This window comes from Squalius cephalus (assembly GCF_949319135.1).
Source record: "Squalius cephalus genome assembly, chromosome: 20".
Lineage (NCBI taxonomy): Eukaryota > Metazoa > Chordata > Actinopteri > Cypriniformes > Leuciscidae > Squalius > Squalius cephalus.
The window spans coordinates 3,517,898-3,536,891 of NC_137141.1; the positions used below are offsets into that span (position 1 = coordinate 3,517,898).

Consider the following 18,994-nt stretch of genomic DNA (forward strand, 5'->3'; position numbering starts at 1 on the left):
TGTTTAAGGTTATCAAACCTAAGATTTTTACCAGCGCATTAAAAAGTCCTGTAGCTTTTCACTGCGTTTAACATTCATCAAAGGGCATCAAATAGTGTCAGTAAACACCCTGACATTTGATTGAGGGGTTTCACTGAGTCTATATTATCTTATTAAATCCTCTTTTTGATTTTCATAATGTCAGATATATTATAATCTGTGCATTTCATTCATCTTGCCTCATATTGTTGCCTGCAGCAGCTGTATATAGTATTGAGTATTATTTATTTTGTATTATTTTGATAAGAAATAATATATGCGAGCGCACATGTTTTATTTTGTGTCCTGCCCAGTGTTTGTGTTTGGCTCTGTGTGGCATGTGCTCTTCGGTCAGCCAATAATAACTCTAATATTAGAATAATATTATAACAATAACACTGTCCCTGTGTTAACTCAGATAAGTGAATTGTCTTATCATCCTTGTGCTGCATTTCTTCCGTGTAAACGAGTGGAAACTTCACACGCTTGTCTGCACATGTCCTTATCCATCTTATCTGCTGAGATTATCGCTCTCGCCCTCTAAAGACAGCAATATCCATGATGATGAGGGTGTTTCACATCATCACTGTGACTATATTTACTGTATTTTACTGTGACTTCATCAGTGTTCGCTATAATATGAATTATGCGGTGGATTTTATTTATTAAAAGCATAATGAGGAGCTTCTAGAAAAAAGAATGAATTATTTTTCACGTTCCACTACATACTCTTTTCAGTCATTGAATACAATTACAATAAGCGTGCTTGAATGAGTTTTATATATAAAAACAAGTAAAATTCAAGGTGCAAACTCAAAGAGCAGCGTTTATCTGTTAAGTAATCGTGAATGTATTTTTGCATTTAATTGGCCCGTTTTTCCATTGTTTTTCTATGTAAATGTGCTAGACGGACGTTTTTGACAGCTGAATTCATGTCTTTTCAATGCAGTGCTCAATTTAAATTGACTATTCTTATTTTTTTATTTAACATTGCAGTATTTAAAATAAATGATTTATCGCTGCACATCATTATTGTGTTAATAATCTTGACTCAGAATAAGTTCCTCTTGCAGCATCTCTTCTCTTCTCTTGACGAGGGCGGGGCTATAACCTGTCACTCACATGAGATCAGCCAATAGCAAACCACAACCATTGAACCATCCAATCAATTCCCCACAGACAGAATCAAGCCCCGCCCACATTTGTTCTTGTTCCAGAAGCGTTTCACTCTATATACGACACAATAGAGAAGACGAGACTAGCACAACTTCTGTTTCATGCTGACTTTAAAAGGGTTGGTTGTTTATGATTTGACTTTTTTAACTTTAGTTAGTTTGTAATGTTGCTGTTTGATCATAAACAACATCTGCAAAGTTACAACGCTCAAAGTTCAAAGCAAAGGGAGATATTTTCTTTTAAAGAAATCGCTTTTTAAGGACTACAACAAACGGCTGGTAGGGACTACAATGAGCTTCCTCCAGGGTTAGTGACATCACAAACCCTAAAATTTACATAAACCCCGCCCCCCGGGAACGCTATTTATAGGCTGAATCCGAAAACACCCCCTATGCCCTCAAATAGGGCACTATTTGAGGGGACAGCCGTTTGTAGTGTTGTCAGAAACCATAGTGGACGTCATCGAGTGCATTCATTCAATCCCACAATGCACCGCAAAAATGAGTGTACAACTGATGCTCAACAACCATCCGAATTCTCTCACTCGTTTTCATTCACTCCTTAAAGTGAACAGTATTAGTGGACTAACTTAGGGAATAGTGAATGAGAGTTTAGGGGACGATTTTGGATTCAGCCATAGATTATCATGACAGAATATGCTAATCAATGACTAGAAGATAGTTAACTCCACATAAGCTACATAAATTCATCAACTAACCATTCAGAAATGTCCTGTTGCTTCTACATGATGTCACTTCTTCTTGAGTCTCTCCATCTTTGTCCAACAACATAAAAAGCTAAACGTTTTTGACATTTTCATTGCGTGTCTGCATGAGGTAATTGGAGCTGCTAAAACACACACACACACACACACACACACACACACACACACACACACACACACACACACACACACACACACACACACACACACACTCTTGAAGCTCCACCCTCTGTGCCAGGAGCAGCAGCTCATTTGCATTTAAAGGGACACACACAAAACGGCATGTTTTTGCTGCGGGGTATTTTGAGCTAAAACTTCACACACACACTCTGATATCCCAGAGACTTATTTTACATATTGAGAAAAGTGCATTATAGGACCCCTTTAAAAGAAAGTCTTCCTTGCATATCATGTTTTAAACTCAAAAACGCTTTTGTGAATGGCACTTCAGAGTTTCAAAAGAGGCCATATTTCACATACTGTAGCCTAACTAAAGATGACCTGTCGGGTACTGTCATATGGCAAAGTAATCTAATCATTTTATAGTTTATTAAAGCCAAGAGACACTGTTTTGATGTTAACATAATTGGTGCCAGTGGTTTTTGACCAGTGAATTATTGAATGAGCAGTTATTTAAAACACGCTTTAAAAACAAAACTTTATTGCGATATACTAAAGATATGCGTAATCAAGTGATAAATAATAAGGCTACTCACGTTTTGTCTTCGATATGCTAAGGTAAAGCACTCGAACAGCTGCTGTTGCTATAGTTACGTCCTCACGTGAACGCGATTTCCATAGGGTTCCAAATGATGGTTTTCGCAGTGACGCCGTCGCCAAAGAACCATTGTTGGTTCCCCAAAGATCCTTTCAAATGAACAGTTCTTAAAATAACCACTTTTTTTTCTTAGTGTGAAGAACATTTAAAATAAACAGCATTTTCCCACTGAAGAACCGTATGTGGAATGGAAAGGTTCCGTGGATGTTAAAGGTTCTTTGATCCGAGTCAGACAAATCTGTGGCCGAATCTAACTTTCAGGGTTACTGGAATGTTGATTGAAAACGCTAGGTTTAAACGCTCCAACTTGCGTCCGCTTTCGACAACAAGCTGGAGTTTAATTCAAACTTCCAAAACCCCTTACTGCATCAACCTCAGATTTGCTTTCTACGAGTTTCTATAATTTACGTGAAAAAAGCACACGACTCATTCGGGGGAAATCTGAAAACTTAACCATGTTTTTCTGGCAGATTGATTGCCATTTGTAGGCTATAACCACAATTTTACTCCACATTCCATGGTTAAACTATAGTTAGTGTAGCAAACCCATGATTAATTTGTGGTTAGGCTACCATGTTTTTGTTTTATTTGTAGTAAAACCATGGTTAATTATCATAAGGGTTTAGTGTAACCTAGTGATTAATATTACTTAAATGAAAGTTGTTAATTCCGCACGAGGTGTGTGTTTCGTGTTGTTACAGTTCGTGCGCTTTTACGCACCTGGTTTCCAAACACGCCGATGGCGCAGGCGGTGGACACTTCATCAGAACCGAACCACACGGACGCCACCTGAGACGGCATCCCTAAAATGAAGACCTGAGCAAAGGAGCAGGTGAACTGTCCGAGCATAGTGACCCAGAACAGGTCTGGCTGGACGCTGGCCACTTTGATCCAGGTTCCCGCGCAGTTGATGGAGGCTGCGAACAGCGCGATCACCCGGAGACCCTTCCTCTCCAATAACCATGTCACTGGGAATATGAGGGGGATGTAAATCAGCATATAGATCATCGACAGCCAGTCGATGGCGAATGAAGAGACGTTGTAAAATTTCATGAAGATGTTGTTGATGATTCCATACTGGATCCACTGGAACGCGTTGCACAGTGAGTATGAGCTGAAGAGAAGCAGAATTAACCATCTCCTCCGGTATAAACGAGTGTTACAGCTGGGAACAGTGTTTAAGTCTCTGCATTCGCGAAGTTCAACGTGATTCATGTTACTTGTCGTCTGAAGATCGTCCTTTCCAAACTGACTGTCGCCTTTTTCGCACATTTTCTACAGCTAAAATCAAGCAGTCAGTCAAACTTGCTCATGAATCCAGAATCGCGTCCCTCTATTATATTAAGAAATTATATTCCAGACTCATAAATTGAGCCGTTGCAGATTTCCTAAGATCACACGAGTCTCAAAGCATCAGGACAGACTCAGTTTCAGACCCAATAAAACTGATCCAGTAGAAGAGTGAAGACAGAATCATACATCCCTCCAGAAACAACTCTACTTCTGTCACTGACTTATGCGCGTGAGCTTCAGACTCCACATCATCATCATCATCATCATCATCATCATCATCATCATCATCATCATCATCACTCCGAGTGGCATGAGAGAGAAACTCTAGCACGTGATCTACTGTTAATCATCAGCTTCTGCAAACCAACACATTATGATAGATCTGCTCAAGAACATTGGTATAGTTGCCACATTAGAAAAATGCTTTGGTAAATTTTAAATATGAAATGTAAAAATGTATATTTCTAATCGAATTTTTGACATATTAAGTGTCACAATTATTATTTAATATATCATGATTTCGATTGATATTTCATGATCTTTTTATCTCATAATTAACTATGACTTGGTATGTCATAATTATCAGTCAGAATCAGAATTATTAGATAAAAAGTAAAGATTATGACATTAAGTGATAATTATGAGATAAAAATGTAAATTATGAGATAAAAAGTCAAAATGATGACAAACTAAATTGAAATTATGAGATAAAATCGAAATTATAACCTACTAAGTATTTATATGGCATACTAAGGTGCCAAAAAGTCGAAATTGTGACTTTCTGTGTCATAATCATGACTTTTATGTAATAATTTTGACTTTAAATGTTATAAATATGATTTACAAAAGCATGATTTTTCTTATGTGTCTAACATGATCCTCCATACTGCTATTGCAAGCTGAAAATTGAATATTAGGCTGTGCTTTATTGTAAATGCTTGGGGCCCCGGGGCCCTCTGCTGGTCAGAAGGCATCAATGCATCTTTCTGAACTAATAACACACATTCAGTTGTGACAGCTTGCAATAAATGATGTCAAAAGTCCATTCTCTGGTACAATCGATGTTAGGTAGTGTGAAGATGCAGCTTTGATTCTGTGCAAATAAAATGCAGCATCAGTGCTGGACTCACTTTACACACACATCTTGTTGAAAAGTGCAGTGGTTCCCAAACTGTGGTCCGTGTTCCTTTACTTCTAGCCCACCTTAAAATAACATTAACACTGAGCATGTGTTTCTAACAGGTAAAATGTCGTAAATACATGACATTCACTCAGTGGCGCATTAAAATTCTTTTGGAAAAAAATATGCCTAAATAAAATGTGCTTGATGTGATCATTTACATTCTGTTATTATTATTGTACTAACTCAAAGTAATTCATATTAATAAACTCATCTGATAACAGGTTACACCAATGTTAGTTCAAGTAGAAAAAATGGCCTGGCTACTTTTTAGTGGCGTTGGTTCTGTAAATATTTTTCTTACTCATTTTTCCCAAATGGATTTTACAGTTTTTCTGTAAAAACTGTAAAAACCAGAAGGCTACATCTAAAAACCAGTACATCTAAAAACCAGTAGGCCTACATCTAAAACGTACTCTGTTACCTAACGTAACCTTGGTTCTCTCTAGAAGAGGGAACGAGTATTGCGTCACAGCCCGCCAGAATGGGGGTGACTTAGCGTATAAAAGGACAGGCTCGGGGGCTGCTTCCCTGGTTTTCATCGACTGAAGCGAGATCAGCTCGTGGCGCGAGCACGGCAGGTTATGCAATATGGTTCTCCTCCCTTAGAGAGAACCGAGGTTACATTAGGTAACCGAGTACGTTCTCTTACGCGAGATTCTCTCGTATTGCGTAAGTTGCTTACGCTACGGGAACCCCTTGTCAACGCCGTGCGCGCCAAGCATCCTCCACATAAGTCCCAGGGGAAGCCCGGGGAACACAGATAAGTGGGAAACAGGCGGCCAACAGTGTGTGCCAGCACAAGTACATAAGCACACAATAGGGGACATAGAGCGGCGCAGCCGGTCCATACTTAAGAATATCGACCCTTACAGTGCAGCTCGACCAGGAGAGCTAAAATCAAGTGAGAATAAAGCCTGCAAGGCGGGAACTTCCAGGTTATAAAACCTAACAAATGTAGAGGGGGAGGCCCAGCCTGCCGCCATACAAATGTCATGAATAGAAATCCCGCTGGACCAAGCCCACGATGAGGCCTTGCCTCTAGTGGAATGAGCCCTGACGCCCAGAGGGCACTGCAGGTCTTTAGACGCATAAGCTGCCGCAATAGCGTCCACTATCCATCTGGACAGACTGAGTTTCGAGGCGGCGAGACCCTTGGTGTGCCCACCAAACGAAACAAAGAGCTGCTCCGAGCGCCTGAAGGCGGCAGAGCGCGTGTCGTAAACCCTCAACGCCCTGACAGGGCAGAGGAGGTTACCATCGACCTTGCTACAGGATGCCGGTAGAGCCGATAAAGAAATGACCTGCGCTCTGAAGGGAGTGCCAATCACCTTGGGGACATAACCGTGTCTCGGTTTGAGAATGACCTAAGAGTCATTAGGTCCGAATTCGAGACACGCGGCGTTAACAGATAACTTGACTGATGACAGGGCTATCAGAAAAACGGTTTTGAGTGAAAGGTATTTCAGATCCACAGTCTGTAAGGGTTCAAAGGGATGTGCTTTCAAGGCCTCCAGGACCAAAGAAAGATCCCAAATAGGAACCAACGGGGGCCGCAGGGGATTTATCCTCCTGGCTCCTCTAAGGAAGTGGATGATGAGCTCGTTCCTTCCTACTGACTGGTCGCGCGTCGACTCTGCGAACACTGCAATAGCCGCAACATACACTTTGAGCATGGAGGGGGACCTGCCCATATCCAGCAGCTCTTGAAGGAAGCAAAGCACCCAGGAGACCCCACAAGTTTGTGGGTCTAGATTTTTGTCGACGCACCATTTAGTAAACACAGACCATTTAGACTGCCCTCGAAGAGAGCGCCCCAACCTAGGTTGGAGGCGCCTGTCGAGATAACCTTTCGGTACGAGACAGCTCCCATTGTCACTCCCAGCTGGTACCATTCGGCCGCTATCCAGGGCTCCAGAGCTGAAACGCAGCTCTGAGTCACTCTGATTCGCATACCGCCAGAAGCCCAGGCTCGGTGAGGCACTCGAGTGTTCAGCCAGCGTTGTAGCGGGCGCATACGCAGTAAGCCCAGCTTAAGCACTGCTGCAGCTGAAGCCATACAGCCCAGCATCCTCTGAAACATTTTCAGGGGAACAACGCTGCCCATCTGGAAAGACGCGGCCAGGTGTCGAACACGGCGCGCGCTGTGTCGACAAGCGGGCCGTCATAGCCACAGAGTCCAGCTCTATTCCCAGAAAAGAGACTGTCTGATTAGCAGTAATGAGCTCTTGGTCCAATTGACCGTGAGACCCAAGTTTTCCAGATGGCTGAGAAACATCGTTCTGTGAGATATTAGTTCTATCTCTGACTGTGCCAGAATCAACCAATCGTCCAAATAGTTCAGTATTCGCATACCCTGATTTCTTAGGGGAGCGAGAGCCGCGTCCATGCACTTCGTAAATGTACGGGGTGCTAGAGACAGGCCGAATGGGAGGATGGTGTATTGATATACCTGACCGTCGAAGGCGAATCTCAAGAATGGCCTGTGACAGGGTATTATCTGAATCTGAAAGTAAGCGTCTTTCAGATCGAGAGAGATAAACCAGTCCCTCGGGCGAATTTGTCTGGTCGTGAGCATTTTGAAGAGTCGCCTCATGAGAGCTTTGTTCAAATATCTCAGCTCTAAGATAGGTCTGAGAGCTCCGTCCTTCTTTGGTATGAGGAAGTACCGGCTGTAGAAGCCTGACTCACTCTGGGAAGGCGGTATTGGTTCTATGGCCCTTTTGCATAGCAGCTTTGCTATTTCTGCGCGAAGTAGGTGTGCTACTTCTTAATTGCAGTGAATATCCCTGCTTTACTGTATTCAGCACCCATTCTGACACTCCCAGAATCGCTTCCCATGCTTTTGCATGCATAGCTAGGGGTAGAATGGCCTCTCGGTTCCGGTCTCCACACGGCGTGGGCTCGTGAACCTGAGTCTGAGGTATCGGCGCGGTGAGCGCTATCTCTGGCGAGCGCCTTGGCATCATTGCGAAGGCGGAGGCTGGGAGGTCTATCTCTGTAAAAAAGTGAGCCACGCGGGGGCGCAGGGCCGGCATGGGCTTATATGTTTAAACGCTCATAAATACTCAAGCACCATCATGTGAACGGGAGGGTGCGAGGGGCGGGTTCGCTTTCTGTATGTAAGAAAGCCGGCCGCGAGCTCCGAAGAGAGCAGCATAATTTTTATCTGACGCCAGAGCCAGGATTCGAACACGGTTCTCTGGCGAGAAAGCCTAAGATTTCACCACTGAGCCACAGGGGGAAAGCACATAAACACCTTACATCTCAAGAGGTTTATCCTATTCAATAAACTTATATGAATGAATAAGCTTTCAGTTAGCGTGAGCATATAAGAGAGCGTCATCATGTTTTGTGTCGGCGTTTGTTTGCAATCGTGCATGTATTATAACAGGCTCATTTACTGCAATTTTGATATTTCCAGCCACCTGAGCTTAAGAGGGGATTGAGAAATGTGTGAGAATTGGAGGTTGGTCCGGCCTCGGCGGGACTAAAACACTCTCTTTCCTCCTTTCGCCGGTGAGTGACGCACACGAATGGGGCGCGAGGGCGGCTTACTTTCTTAAGTTACTTTCTTGTAACGTAAAGAAAAGCTAGCCACGTGACCGTCCGCTTCTGACATCCCTTGTGAACTGCACAGTTTGCGCGGCTCAAACAAAAGGAGAGAGAGCGGGAAGAGGGGTCGTAATAAGTGTAACCGAATGAATGAGATTGACATTAGTGAGCACCTATCAGCAGGTAATCCACCCTATTTAAGAGCTGGTTGGCTGTAGCCTGGGATGCGTCACGTTCGACTCCGCCTCCTTCCATTGTTTACAGTGGCTGTAGGTATGTGTGTTAGCATATAGCAACTTCTGTTTTTAGTTTGTTTGTATGTAGGGAACTAATTATTAGTGTTGTGTTTAGCTTGTCTGTCTTCTCCGGTTTTCCTTCGGTTTGTCGCAGTGGTTGCATTTGCTGGCGGCTCGCCTTTCAGGTATGTGTGAACTGTTGATGGAAAGCGCATTGTTTGTCTTTATTTGGGGGTTTAGGATCGGCTGATTGTTGTGCGTTATGTGCAGTGTCCCTGTAGTTTATCTGAACAGCGGATTGCATGATTTGAGTACCCGTGCCTGTGAAAGGACAAGCACATTGTGCGAATGCATCGTCTACTTCCGGTAAGTGTTATTTCGCATGTAGTTACGAGCTGAAAGTTTAGCCATTGAGGCATAAATCTTAGTGTTTCTTTGTATTTGGCTTAGGATTTTCCCTCTCGTCCGGCGATCTTGTTCTTCCTGCTGGTGCTATAAAAAGCTATTACAGCCCCGTCGATTCCTTGCTGCCAGATTAAGAGCGCATCGTATTTTCCTGCTTCACTGTCGCTACCGTGTGCAATACAAACTTTTTGCCATCTGTGAGAAGATCGTCACCCCACTGATGAGGGGGACCGTTGCTGTCTGGTTTTATTTATTATTTGTTGATTTAATGTTTCTTTTATTGAACTTTTGAGGTTAACACTTGGTGTCAAATATGGAACACCAAACTATCTGCTTGTGAGCTCATTGCGTGAATTGAGTTATTTATTTATGGTCGGTGTTTACACTTTTGTATGTTATTCGTGATTGTCTATTAATGGTGATATTATCTGCTCATGACCGTACCCTAAACATCATCCAACTGGGCTTTGGTGCAGTTGGTATGTTGAAGCTTGGTTATTAATTATTTTTTTTGTGATTTTTCGTTTCAGGTGCTGAGGTTCCACGGGTGGAGGATCTCTTGTGGTGGTGGTGCTTTCTTCGAATGTTTGCCGTGACACTTTTGAAGTCTTTGCTGTGTGTGTGAGTGTGCTTTTGGCAAATTAAGTTTAGTGATCCCTCCTCCCGTGGTTTGCCTCAGCCCTGTTAGTCTGTGTCTTTTTCTATTGTGTCTGTGTAACCAGTGTATTAGTATGGAAAGAGTGTGTGTTTATTCAAATGTGTTTTAGTTTACTTGAATGTGTTTGTAACTCAAAACCTTGTCAGTATAGCTCCAGGTTGCCTTTTTTTAACGTAATTACCCTGCTGCTTTAAATTAAACTTTGTATAAATACAATTTTTGTATATTTTCATATCCACGTCTCTGCCTACCTTTATTAGAGAATCGAACCTGAGTGACCTAGTAATAGTAACTTGAGTGTTGTCCATATTTCCCGGGGCGAAATTCCCCGGGTGGCGTAGTCGAAATTCTTTCTACCTGTAATACCGCTCTTACGCCACATAAGGAAATAGCCAGTCAAGCCCGCAGGGTGGGGAGATCCATCTCGTCACATTCAGGGCAGCCGCCCCTTAGCGAGTGCAGCTTCTGCATGGTAACAGACCAGACAGGAAGCGCAGAGGATGTGACGGTCTCCACCAAAGAGGGCCTCTGACGAGGCACAGTTGGTGCGAGGCATTTGAAACAACACCTCGTAGGAAATTTCTCTTTTAGAAGAAGAGAGAGTGTGTGTCATAGCGGCGAACACTGGCAGATAAAGAATATTGACGCCGGATAGCGTAGCAGGCACGGATGGCTGAAGGCGGCGAGAAATCGTCCGGCTTCCTCAGGCGCTGTCCTAAGCTTGCTCTGTCGCTGGCTTCAACGGCGGCAGCTTCTTCTCAAAGATCCAGCGATGCGGAGAGCTTCGCTGAAGAGATGAAAATCAGGTAAGCAGCCCCCGAGCCCATCCTTTTATACGCTAAGCCACCCCCATTCTTGTGGGCTTTGACACGTAAGGGCCCTCATTGGACGTGACGTCACGCAGGGCTCAGTGGTTGGCTGCTGCAGTTGCAGTTTTCAGGCGTTTTCCAGAAGCTTCTCATCCACACTGAAAAGTTGGAAAACACTAAATTCACCTTTACTTCGCATGTGTAAACCCTCACAAAAGCTCACTGAGATGATACTGACGGGGAAATAAATAATAGAGTTATCGTGCAATTCTTCTGACAGGATAATTTTATTTAGCAAAATATCTCATCATTCACTGAAGCGTCCAGCAAACTCACTCATCCTTATACATCCTTCAGCTGAAAGAGAGTGAACCTGAAGGCTTGTGTGTTGATTGTCTGTCCTCTGTCAATAAACTGCAGACGTGGTCCACCGAAGCCAGTGGTGTCGGGAGTTTCTTTGTGGTTCGAGACATTGTCCACTACAATTGGATTCTTGGACAAACAGTCTCTCTAAAAATAAAGAGCTATAAATAAAACACACAAATAAAGTGTCTTTTTTATTGCCAATATTTGTGTTTTTCTTTGTTCTTTAGTGTTTGATTCAAGGTTTTAATATATAGCATTATACCTGAGAAAGTTTTAATGGAAGTTTTGTTAAAATTTATCCTGAAGAAATCCTGATGTTGTTCTTTGAACCACATGTGATCATAAACTCCACCCTCTTACAACACTGACCACATCATGCTGACTCTCTTCTCTCTCGACAAAAGCAATAAAGAAGCAGCGATCAGTGGAGAATGAAGACAAACACTTTCAAGAAGGATTTTTGAGACATTTGTTTCTGAACAGACAGCAGATCGCTGTGATTCTCGAGGTGATTCATTTTTAAACCCGTCGTTCAGAAAGTGAAAGTAAAGTTTGTTGCTGGAGCTCAAACGGTGAAAATGGCTTCACTAAATGTCTCTGCTGAAGAGCTTTCTTGTCCCGTGTGCTGTGAAATCTTCAAGGCTCCTGTTGTTTTATCATGTAGTCACAGTGTCTGTAAAGAGTGTCTTCAACAGTTCTGGAGAACCAAGAAAACTCAGGAGTGTCCTGTCTGCAGGAGAAGATCCTCAAAAGATCGTCCTCCTCTTAATCTGGTGTTAAAAAACTTGTGCGAGTCGATCCTGAAGGAGAGAAATGAGACGCGTTCATCAGGATCTGAGGAGATCTGCAGTTTACACAGTGAGAAACTCAAACTCTTCTGTCTGCAGGACAAACAGCCTGTGTGTGTAGTGTGTATTAATGCACAACAACATGACAATCATAAATTCAGACCCATCAGTGAAGTGGTTTCATCATATAAGGTAAGACAAATATCTCGTTTTACATGAAACTGAAAGTGACATGAAGAGAGCAGTAAACACCCACACTCATTCACACACACACACACACACACACACACACACACACACACACACACGCTCACTCACTCACAGAAACACTCACACAGACATGCACACACACTCACATACACACACACATACACTCATTCACACACACAGGACCCTATTGTTAACCTTTCCTGCTTCTGTCTCCTAACCGTGGTTGGGAGACACAGGGGATATCCGTCTTCTCCAGGGCCGGAAGTTCTCCTCCCGGGGTTAACTCCCTAAACTTCATGCTGTTCCATGGGTCCACACTCTGCATATCACACACACACACACACACACACACACACACACACACTTGCCAAATATTAAAGGGATGGTTGATTATGATTTCACTTTTCTAACTTTAGTTAGTGTGTAATGTTGCTGTTTGAGCATAAACAACATCTGCAAAGTTCAAAGCAAAGAGAGATATTTTATTTTACAGAAATTGCTTTTTAAGGACTACAACAAACGGCTGGTAGGAACTACATGACATTCCTCCCGGGTTAGTGACATCACAAACCCTAAAATTTACATAAACCCCGCCCCCTGAACACGATTCTTCTGCCCTCGGTTGAGTGTGTGGCTACTCAGCCTATGCAGCGAGCTAAACATACAGTAAGACAAGGTGGTTCCAGGAATGACAGGACACAGTTTTCTTCTCAGTGCCTTTACTGAAGACCTCTCTCTTTTTGATTGTAAAACTGTGAACATACAAGCAAATTTTTATTAAAAATACATTATTTAACAAACCAAGACACATTGCTGTGAATTTAAATGCTGGACGTGATCAGAATTCAAGATATAAGAATCACAAGATTACATTTTTAAATAATTCAGTTTGTGTCAGTTTGCCACCATGTGGTTGCAGAATATACTGCAGTTTATTGCAGTTTCAGTACACAGATTCACAGGCAGTTCCAAATACTGTTCAACATATCTGTAATCCCAACATTTATTTACTGCTACTGTAGAAGAAAGTTGTACATTTATTTATTTTTTCACTATTCTGTAAAAGTATAACAGGTCTTTCCTCTTTAGTTAGATTTAGTAGAACATGAACTCAGCAAGCCTTCGTCAAAGCTACACAGGAAAAGAAAAGCTTCTTGTTTTACTTTTGACAACCTGTACAACCTGACGACCTGGGTTGTGTGAAAAGCAGTGCTAACATTGACTTATAAGATATTGTGTAACCACATACTAAACAGAAGCTAGCAACATTAGCTTGGCTTAGATCACAAACAACTTTTAGCTTGTAAGAGTTAAAATAACCTCTTAAGTAACAGAACATTTAGAAAACAAAATTGGCCACTAATTACTTATAGATTATGGCATGTCAAAGCTTCCCAAAGATATAAGGGGTCTGAGAGGAGTGTAGCATGTCAACACCTCCGGACATTTTCTCACACTGCGTGTAACAAACTTTTTTGCCTGCTGCCTCAACACATCACCACAAAGCGCCGTGTAGCGCACGCAATATATAATCGAAGAAGAACCCCCCAAAAAACACTAAAGGAGATACTGACCCCTAGTGGGAAATAAAGAAATGCACCAGCGAAATAATACAATATTATTGAACATAGAGGAACAGAATAACGATTTATTGATTATCATGATCATGACAGAATATGCTAATCACTGACTAGAAGATAACTACACATAAGCAACATAAATTCATCAAAAACCATTCAGAAATGTCCTGTTGCTTCTACATGTTGTCTCTTCTTCTTGAGTCTCTCCATCATTGTCTGACTCCGGTTTGAACATAAAAGGTCAAAAGTTTTTGAAATGTTCAGTGCATGCGTGTGTGAGGTCACAGAAGAAGAAGACGTTGTTTGCCGGCAGCCAATGAAGACCATAGGCGTTAATTATGCAAATGTGTTTCATCGTTACGTATGCCGGTCACAGAAGTGAGACTGGAGTTACTGACGACTCGTTTAGGCGGTTCAGACTCGATTCTTTCTTTTTGGAGACAATAACTTTATTTATCGTGCACTTTCCACTTTACAACTTTGCAGAACATTTACATTCACAAACAGCCGTATTACACACTGCATGAAGGGGAATATTCGAGAAAGCATATGGGGCACTTTAAGACCTTTTAACAAACTTGATGCTGTTGAAAAAGTCCTATTTAAGTGTTGATTTGATTGAATAGTGCTTCAGTAATCAGGACTGGTTGTGTTTAGTCCAGCTGAACCACATTATAAATACATTTCATAGGTTTGAGGAATTAGTAACTACAGGGGCAAATACATGTTCACGCTGGTATTGAATAACTTATTGCTTTAATTACTAACACTGTCTTACAAACTGTACTTTGTGTTTACTCAGGTTGTCTTTGTTTTATGTTTTAATTTCTGAATCAATTTAATATGAGATGTGCACAAATATTGAAGAAAATCAGGATGAGGATAAATACTTTTCACTGCATTATATGATCATATCACTGTATTGTCTTCTCTTCTTCTCTTCACTGTAATCTTGTGTTTTATGTTTTTTGTTCAATTCTAGGAGGAGCTCAATACAGCACTGAAGACCTTACAAGAGAAACTTAAACACAAAGAAAAAATGAAAGGAGAGTTTGAGAAAACAGTTCAACACATCAAGGTGAGGAAACAGAATCAAGAGTCATGTATAGTATCACTGTGTACAGTTATGATTTAATATAATGGATTATAGTTGATTATTTCTGTAAATAACGAGCATCAATCTGCTTCTGGATCTGTTCTATGTCGGGTATCTGAGTTTATCTCTGATATGAGTGATGTGAAGTGTTGATGTGTGTTGATTGAGATGATTGAAGTGAATGTGATGTGATTTCAGTCTCAAGCTGAGCACACAGAGCGTCAGATTAAACAGCAGTTTGAGAAGCTTCATCAGTTTCTCAGAGATGAAGAAGAAGCTACAGTCACTGCACTGAGGGAGGAAGAGGAGCAGAAGAAGCAGATGATGAAGGAGATGAACACACACATCTCAGCTCTTTCACACACAATCAAAGACATGGAGGAGATGATGAAAGCCAATGACGTCTGCTTTCTGAAGGTCTGATTTCAGATCATTGGTTGATCATTGGTTGATTGATTGAGTTGTTGATGATAAATGGTGTGTTTGTTCTGCAGGAGTTTCCAGTCTCAATGGAAAGGTGAGTGATCTACTCCTGCCTCTGGTCTCTCTGGTTCTGATCCAAAGCCACTGCAGTTCTGACTCCTGAATGTTCTTCCAGAGTCCAGAGCTCACAGCCGGATCCACAGAAGGCTTCTGGAGCTTTGATGCATGTGCCACGATACTTGGGCAACCTGCCGTTCAGAGTCTGGAAGAAGATGCAGGACATCGTCCAAAACAGTGAGTCTGACTGCAGGAGATCTGAGCTGGAGAGTTAAAGGTTCTTCATGACTAGATAGATAGATAGATAGATAGATAGATAGATAGATAGATAGATAGATAGATAGATAGATAGATAGATAGATAGATAGATAGATAGATAGATAGATAGATAGATAGATAGATGGATGGATGGATGGATGGATGGATAGATGGATGGATAGATGGATAGATAGATAGATAGATAGATAGATAGATAGTTGGATAGATGGATGGATAGATGGATGGATAGATAGATAAAATAAAATGAAATGAAGATTACAGTTCTTCATCTACAGCAGAAATCTCAACACATCTCATTGATTTATTGTTATTTAAATTTCCCAAAGTATCAGTTTCTCCTGATGGACACAAATGTCTGAATCCCATATTTAATGTTTGTTGTTGATGCCGTTAAACACTGATGATAAAACGAGTGTGAAACTAATAACAGCACTGACAGTGATCAGAGGAAAATGTGTTTGATCAACAGGACGAGTGTCATAATTCATAATAATCTGTGTTGGGTTCACTGTCGATCATTATATGAAGATCAGAATAAAAGCTTCTGTTGATTGTGTCTCAATCCCAATTTATGTTGTTAAATGCTCGTTTTTTGGGTCGACAGCTTATAAAACTTTATTTCTGTTTTTTAGCTTGTTTGATTTGGGATCGATTGGGATTCTGTCTGTTTAATATGAATATTTTATGGGAATTTGAAAAGTTTGGACTCATTTGAAGATTCTGTCAAAGACAGTCAATGAGATTATTCAGAGTTTTGATCATTTTTAGGAAAACTGTAAGTCTGATCAGTTATAAGAGATAAAGCCGGAGTCAGAACAGTCTGAAGGTCTGAGTTTGGAGGTTGTTAGGAGAGTTACAACTAGAACATTTAGTCTCAGAATAATAATAATAATTTCTCAATCCAAAATAATTAGTTAGTCAAACACAACAGAGCGTAAGAATAAACAGTTTTAACCGATACACAGACGGTCCACCTTATTTCTGGCTCCCATGATTCCCTTTCCTTGTGTGAATTACGGGCGCGACTTCCTGTCACTGAACCGGAGGTTTCCATGGTAACGGTCATATACAGTCTATGCTAGCGGTACGCTAATCCTCTTGTTAGAGTGCTTGGGAACTAAAACATGTGGGAACACACCCTGTTACACCTACAGTAGCGCCCCGAGAATAAGGAGGATAAGAGCCAATAAAATGAAGATGATCAGATGAAGATCACACACACACTTACAGTTCTTCATCTACAGCAGAAATCTCAACACATCTCATTGATTTATTGTTATTTAAATTTCCCAAAGTATCAGTTTCTCCTGATGGACACAGATGTCTGAATCCCATATTTAATGTGTGTAGTTGATGCCGTTAAACACTGATGATAAAACGAGTGTGAAACTAATAACAGCACTGACAGTGATCAGAGGAAAATGTGTTTGATCAACAGGACGAGTGTCATAATTCATAATAATCTGTGTTGGGTTCACTGTCGATCATTATATGAAGATCAGAATAAAAGCTTCTGTTGATTGTGTCTCATCAGCTCCTGTGATTCTGGATCCAAACACTGCTCATCCATCTCTCGTCCTGTCTGATGATCTGACCAGTGTGAGATACAGCCGGAACAATCCACTTCTTCCTGATAATCCAGAGAGATTTAACTATTATCTCTGTATTCTGGGTTCAGAGGGATTTAACTCAGGGACACACTGCTGGGATGTGGAGGTTAAAGAGAGTTCAGGCTGGAGTCTTGGAGTAACTACAGCATCAAACCAGAGGAAGGGAAGTGATTTCTTCAAGACTGATGTCTGGAGTGTGTCGTACGGGTGGCCTCTAGGTTCTAGTTTTCCTGTTAAACAGAAGCTTGATCGTGTGAAAGTGAATCTGGACTATGACAGAGGAACGGTGTCGTTCTCTGATCCTGTAACTAACACACATCTACACACATTCACAACCACCTTCACTCACACACTCTTGCCATTCTTCAGTTGTTCCTCTCTTAGGATCTTACCGGTCAATAGTCAGTAAACGTCACTCCTGTAGATCTGGATCTTCCTGCTTTCATCATGTTTCCAGTATTTACTCCATATCTCATGAGTAAGAGTGCGGTTGATCTGAGTATCAGTACGGTGGCTGTGATTGGGCCGTGATGATCACATGACTGATATCCAGCACTACAGCAACACACACACTCTCATGTTGCTTTAACAGATCAGTAAACAACAGTGAAGTTTGTAATTTTGCTCATTTTCCCATTATTATATTAGTCTAATTCTACACATGCACAGTTTCAATGAATTTGTGAATAATTGTTTATTTCAGTTTAAATGATCATTTGCTCACTTCAGTACAGGGATGTAAAGGATTTCTCAACAGATTTCAGTGGTTTATGATCTACGTGGAGTACGATAAAGGTTCTGTCTGAAATGATTAAGAATCTCGCTGGTTAAGAACTTGAAACTCTTTAATGGTTAATTATTAATTAGGAATTGTGAAACTCAAGTGTGTCAAGCAAAGTTTTGGTTTGTTTTTCTGGGTTAATAATTGTAGAGACGTCAATAATGTAATATAATGTACATGAAATATGCATAATGTATTTCATTGTGGAAATGTCTTTTTCTGTCTTAAACACCGTCATATTAGCTTTTTCTCTTGTTCCTTTATCTTTCTGTCTTCAGTCACGTCATAGGATGGATGTCACAGGGCAATTTTAAATGAATGTGAAGATAATTTGCAGCTCAAAACCTTATTTATCTTAAGGCTCTTTTCATTTATATAATTAATTTCTATATATACACACTAACAACTCCTGGGTTATTTCTTCAACCCATTTTATTTTTGGAGTTTTTAGTATGTAGTTTTCCTCCTAACCTTATGCTTGCAGTTTAACACACAAGTGTTTGTTTTATTATTCATACATAAATGTCTTTATAGAAATTTTATAATATAGTGAAAAATAAATAAAATTGGTCCTCATTTACCAACCGTTCTTACGAAGAAATGTGTTCTTAAACCCCACTTAAGCACTTTTTACGAAGATTCTGACATTCACTAATGTTTTATTATCTTGGATTTGTTCTAAAATCAACACACACTCAAGAGCTCTCTCACACACATCTGAGTGATGACAGTTTGCTCCAAATAATTGGTTACTGAGTTTTATGTAATTCTTAAGTCGTTTACAATGTTAGTATTTTATTGTAATGTATTTCTTATCATTTGTTGAGAAAAAAAAAAAATCATATATGCAAAGAAACACTAACACTGCAATTCACAGTATAGGCCAAAAGTTTGGAAACATTACTATTTTTAATGTTTTTGAAAGAAGTTTCTTCTGCTCATCAAGCCTGCATTTATTTGATCAAAAATACA

General features: G+C 40.9%; 2 protein-coding genes across 2 annotated transcripts in view; one reads left to right on the plus strand and one right to left on the minus strand.

Annotated features, from left to right (window-relative positions):
* flvcr2a (FLVCR choline and putative heme transporter 2a) overlaps window positions 1-4,216 on the minus strand; it is a 39,610-nt gene extending 35,394 nt beyond the window's left edge. The window contains exon 1 of the mRNA XM_079853197.1: window positions 3,417-4,216. Within this exon, the coding sequence (XP_079709323.1) occupies window positions 3,417-3,968 (552 nt within the window). The 5' untranslated portion in view covers window positions 3,969-4,216. The remainder of the gene's footprint in view (window positions 1-3,416) is intronic.
* Window positions 4,217-11,548: 7,332 nt separating this feature from the next.
* LOC307148031 (E3 ubiquitin-protein ligase TRIM35-like) lies at window positions 11,549-18,606 on the plus strand. The gene is made up of 6 exons (XM_079853209.1): window positions 11,549-12,178; window positions 14,759-14,854; window positions 15,071-15,289; window positions 15,367-15,389; window positions 15,471-15,589; window positions 17,166-18,606. Exons 1-6 carry the CDS (start codon window positions 11,777-11,779, stop codon window positions 17,648-17,650), a joined length of 1,344 nt encoding a protein of 447 aa, XP_079709335.1. The 5' UTR covers window positions 11,549-11,776; the 3' UTR covers window positions 17,651-18,606.
* Window positions 18,607-18,994: the final 388 nt, after the last annotated feature.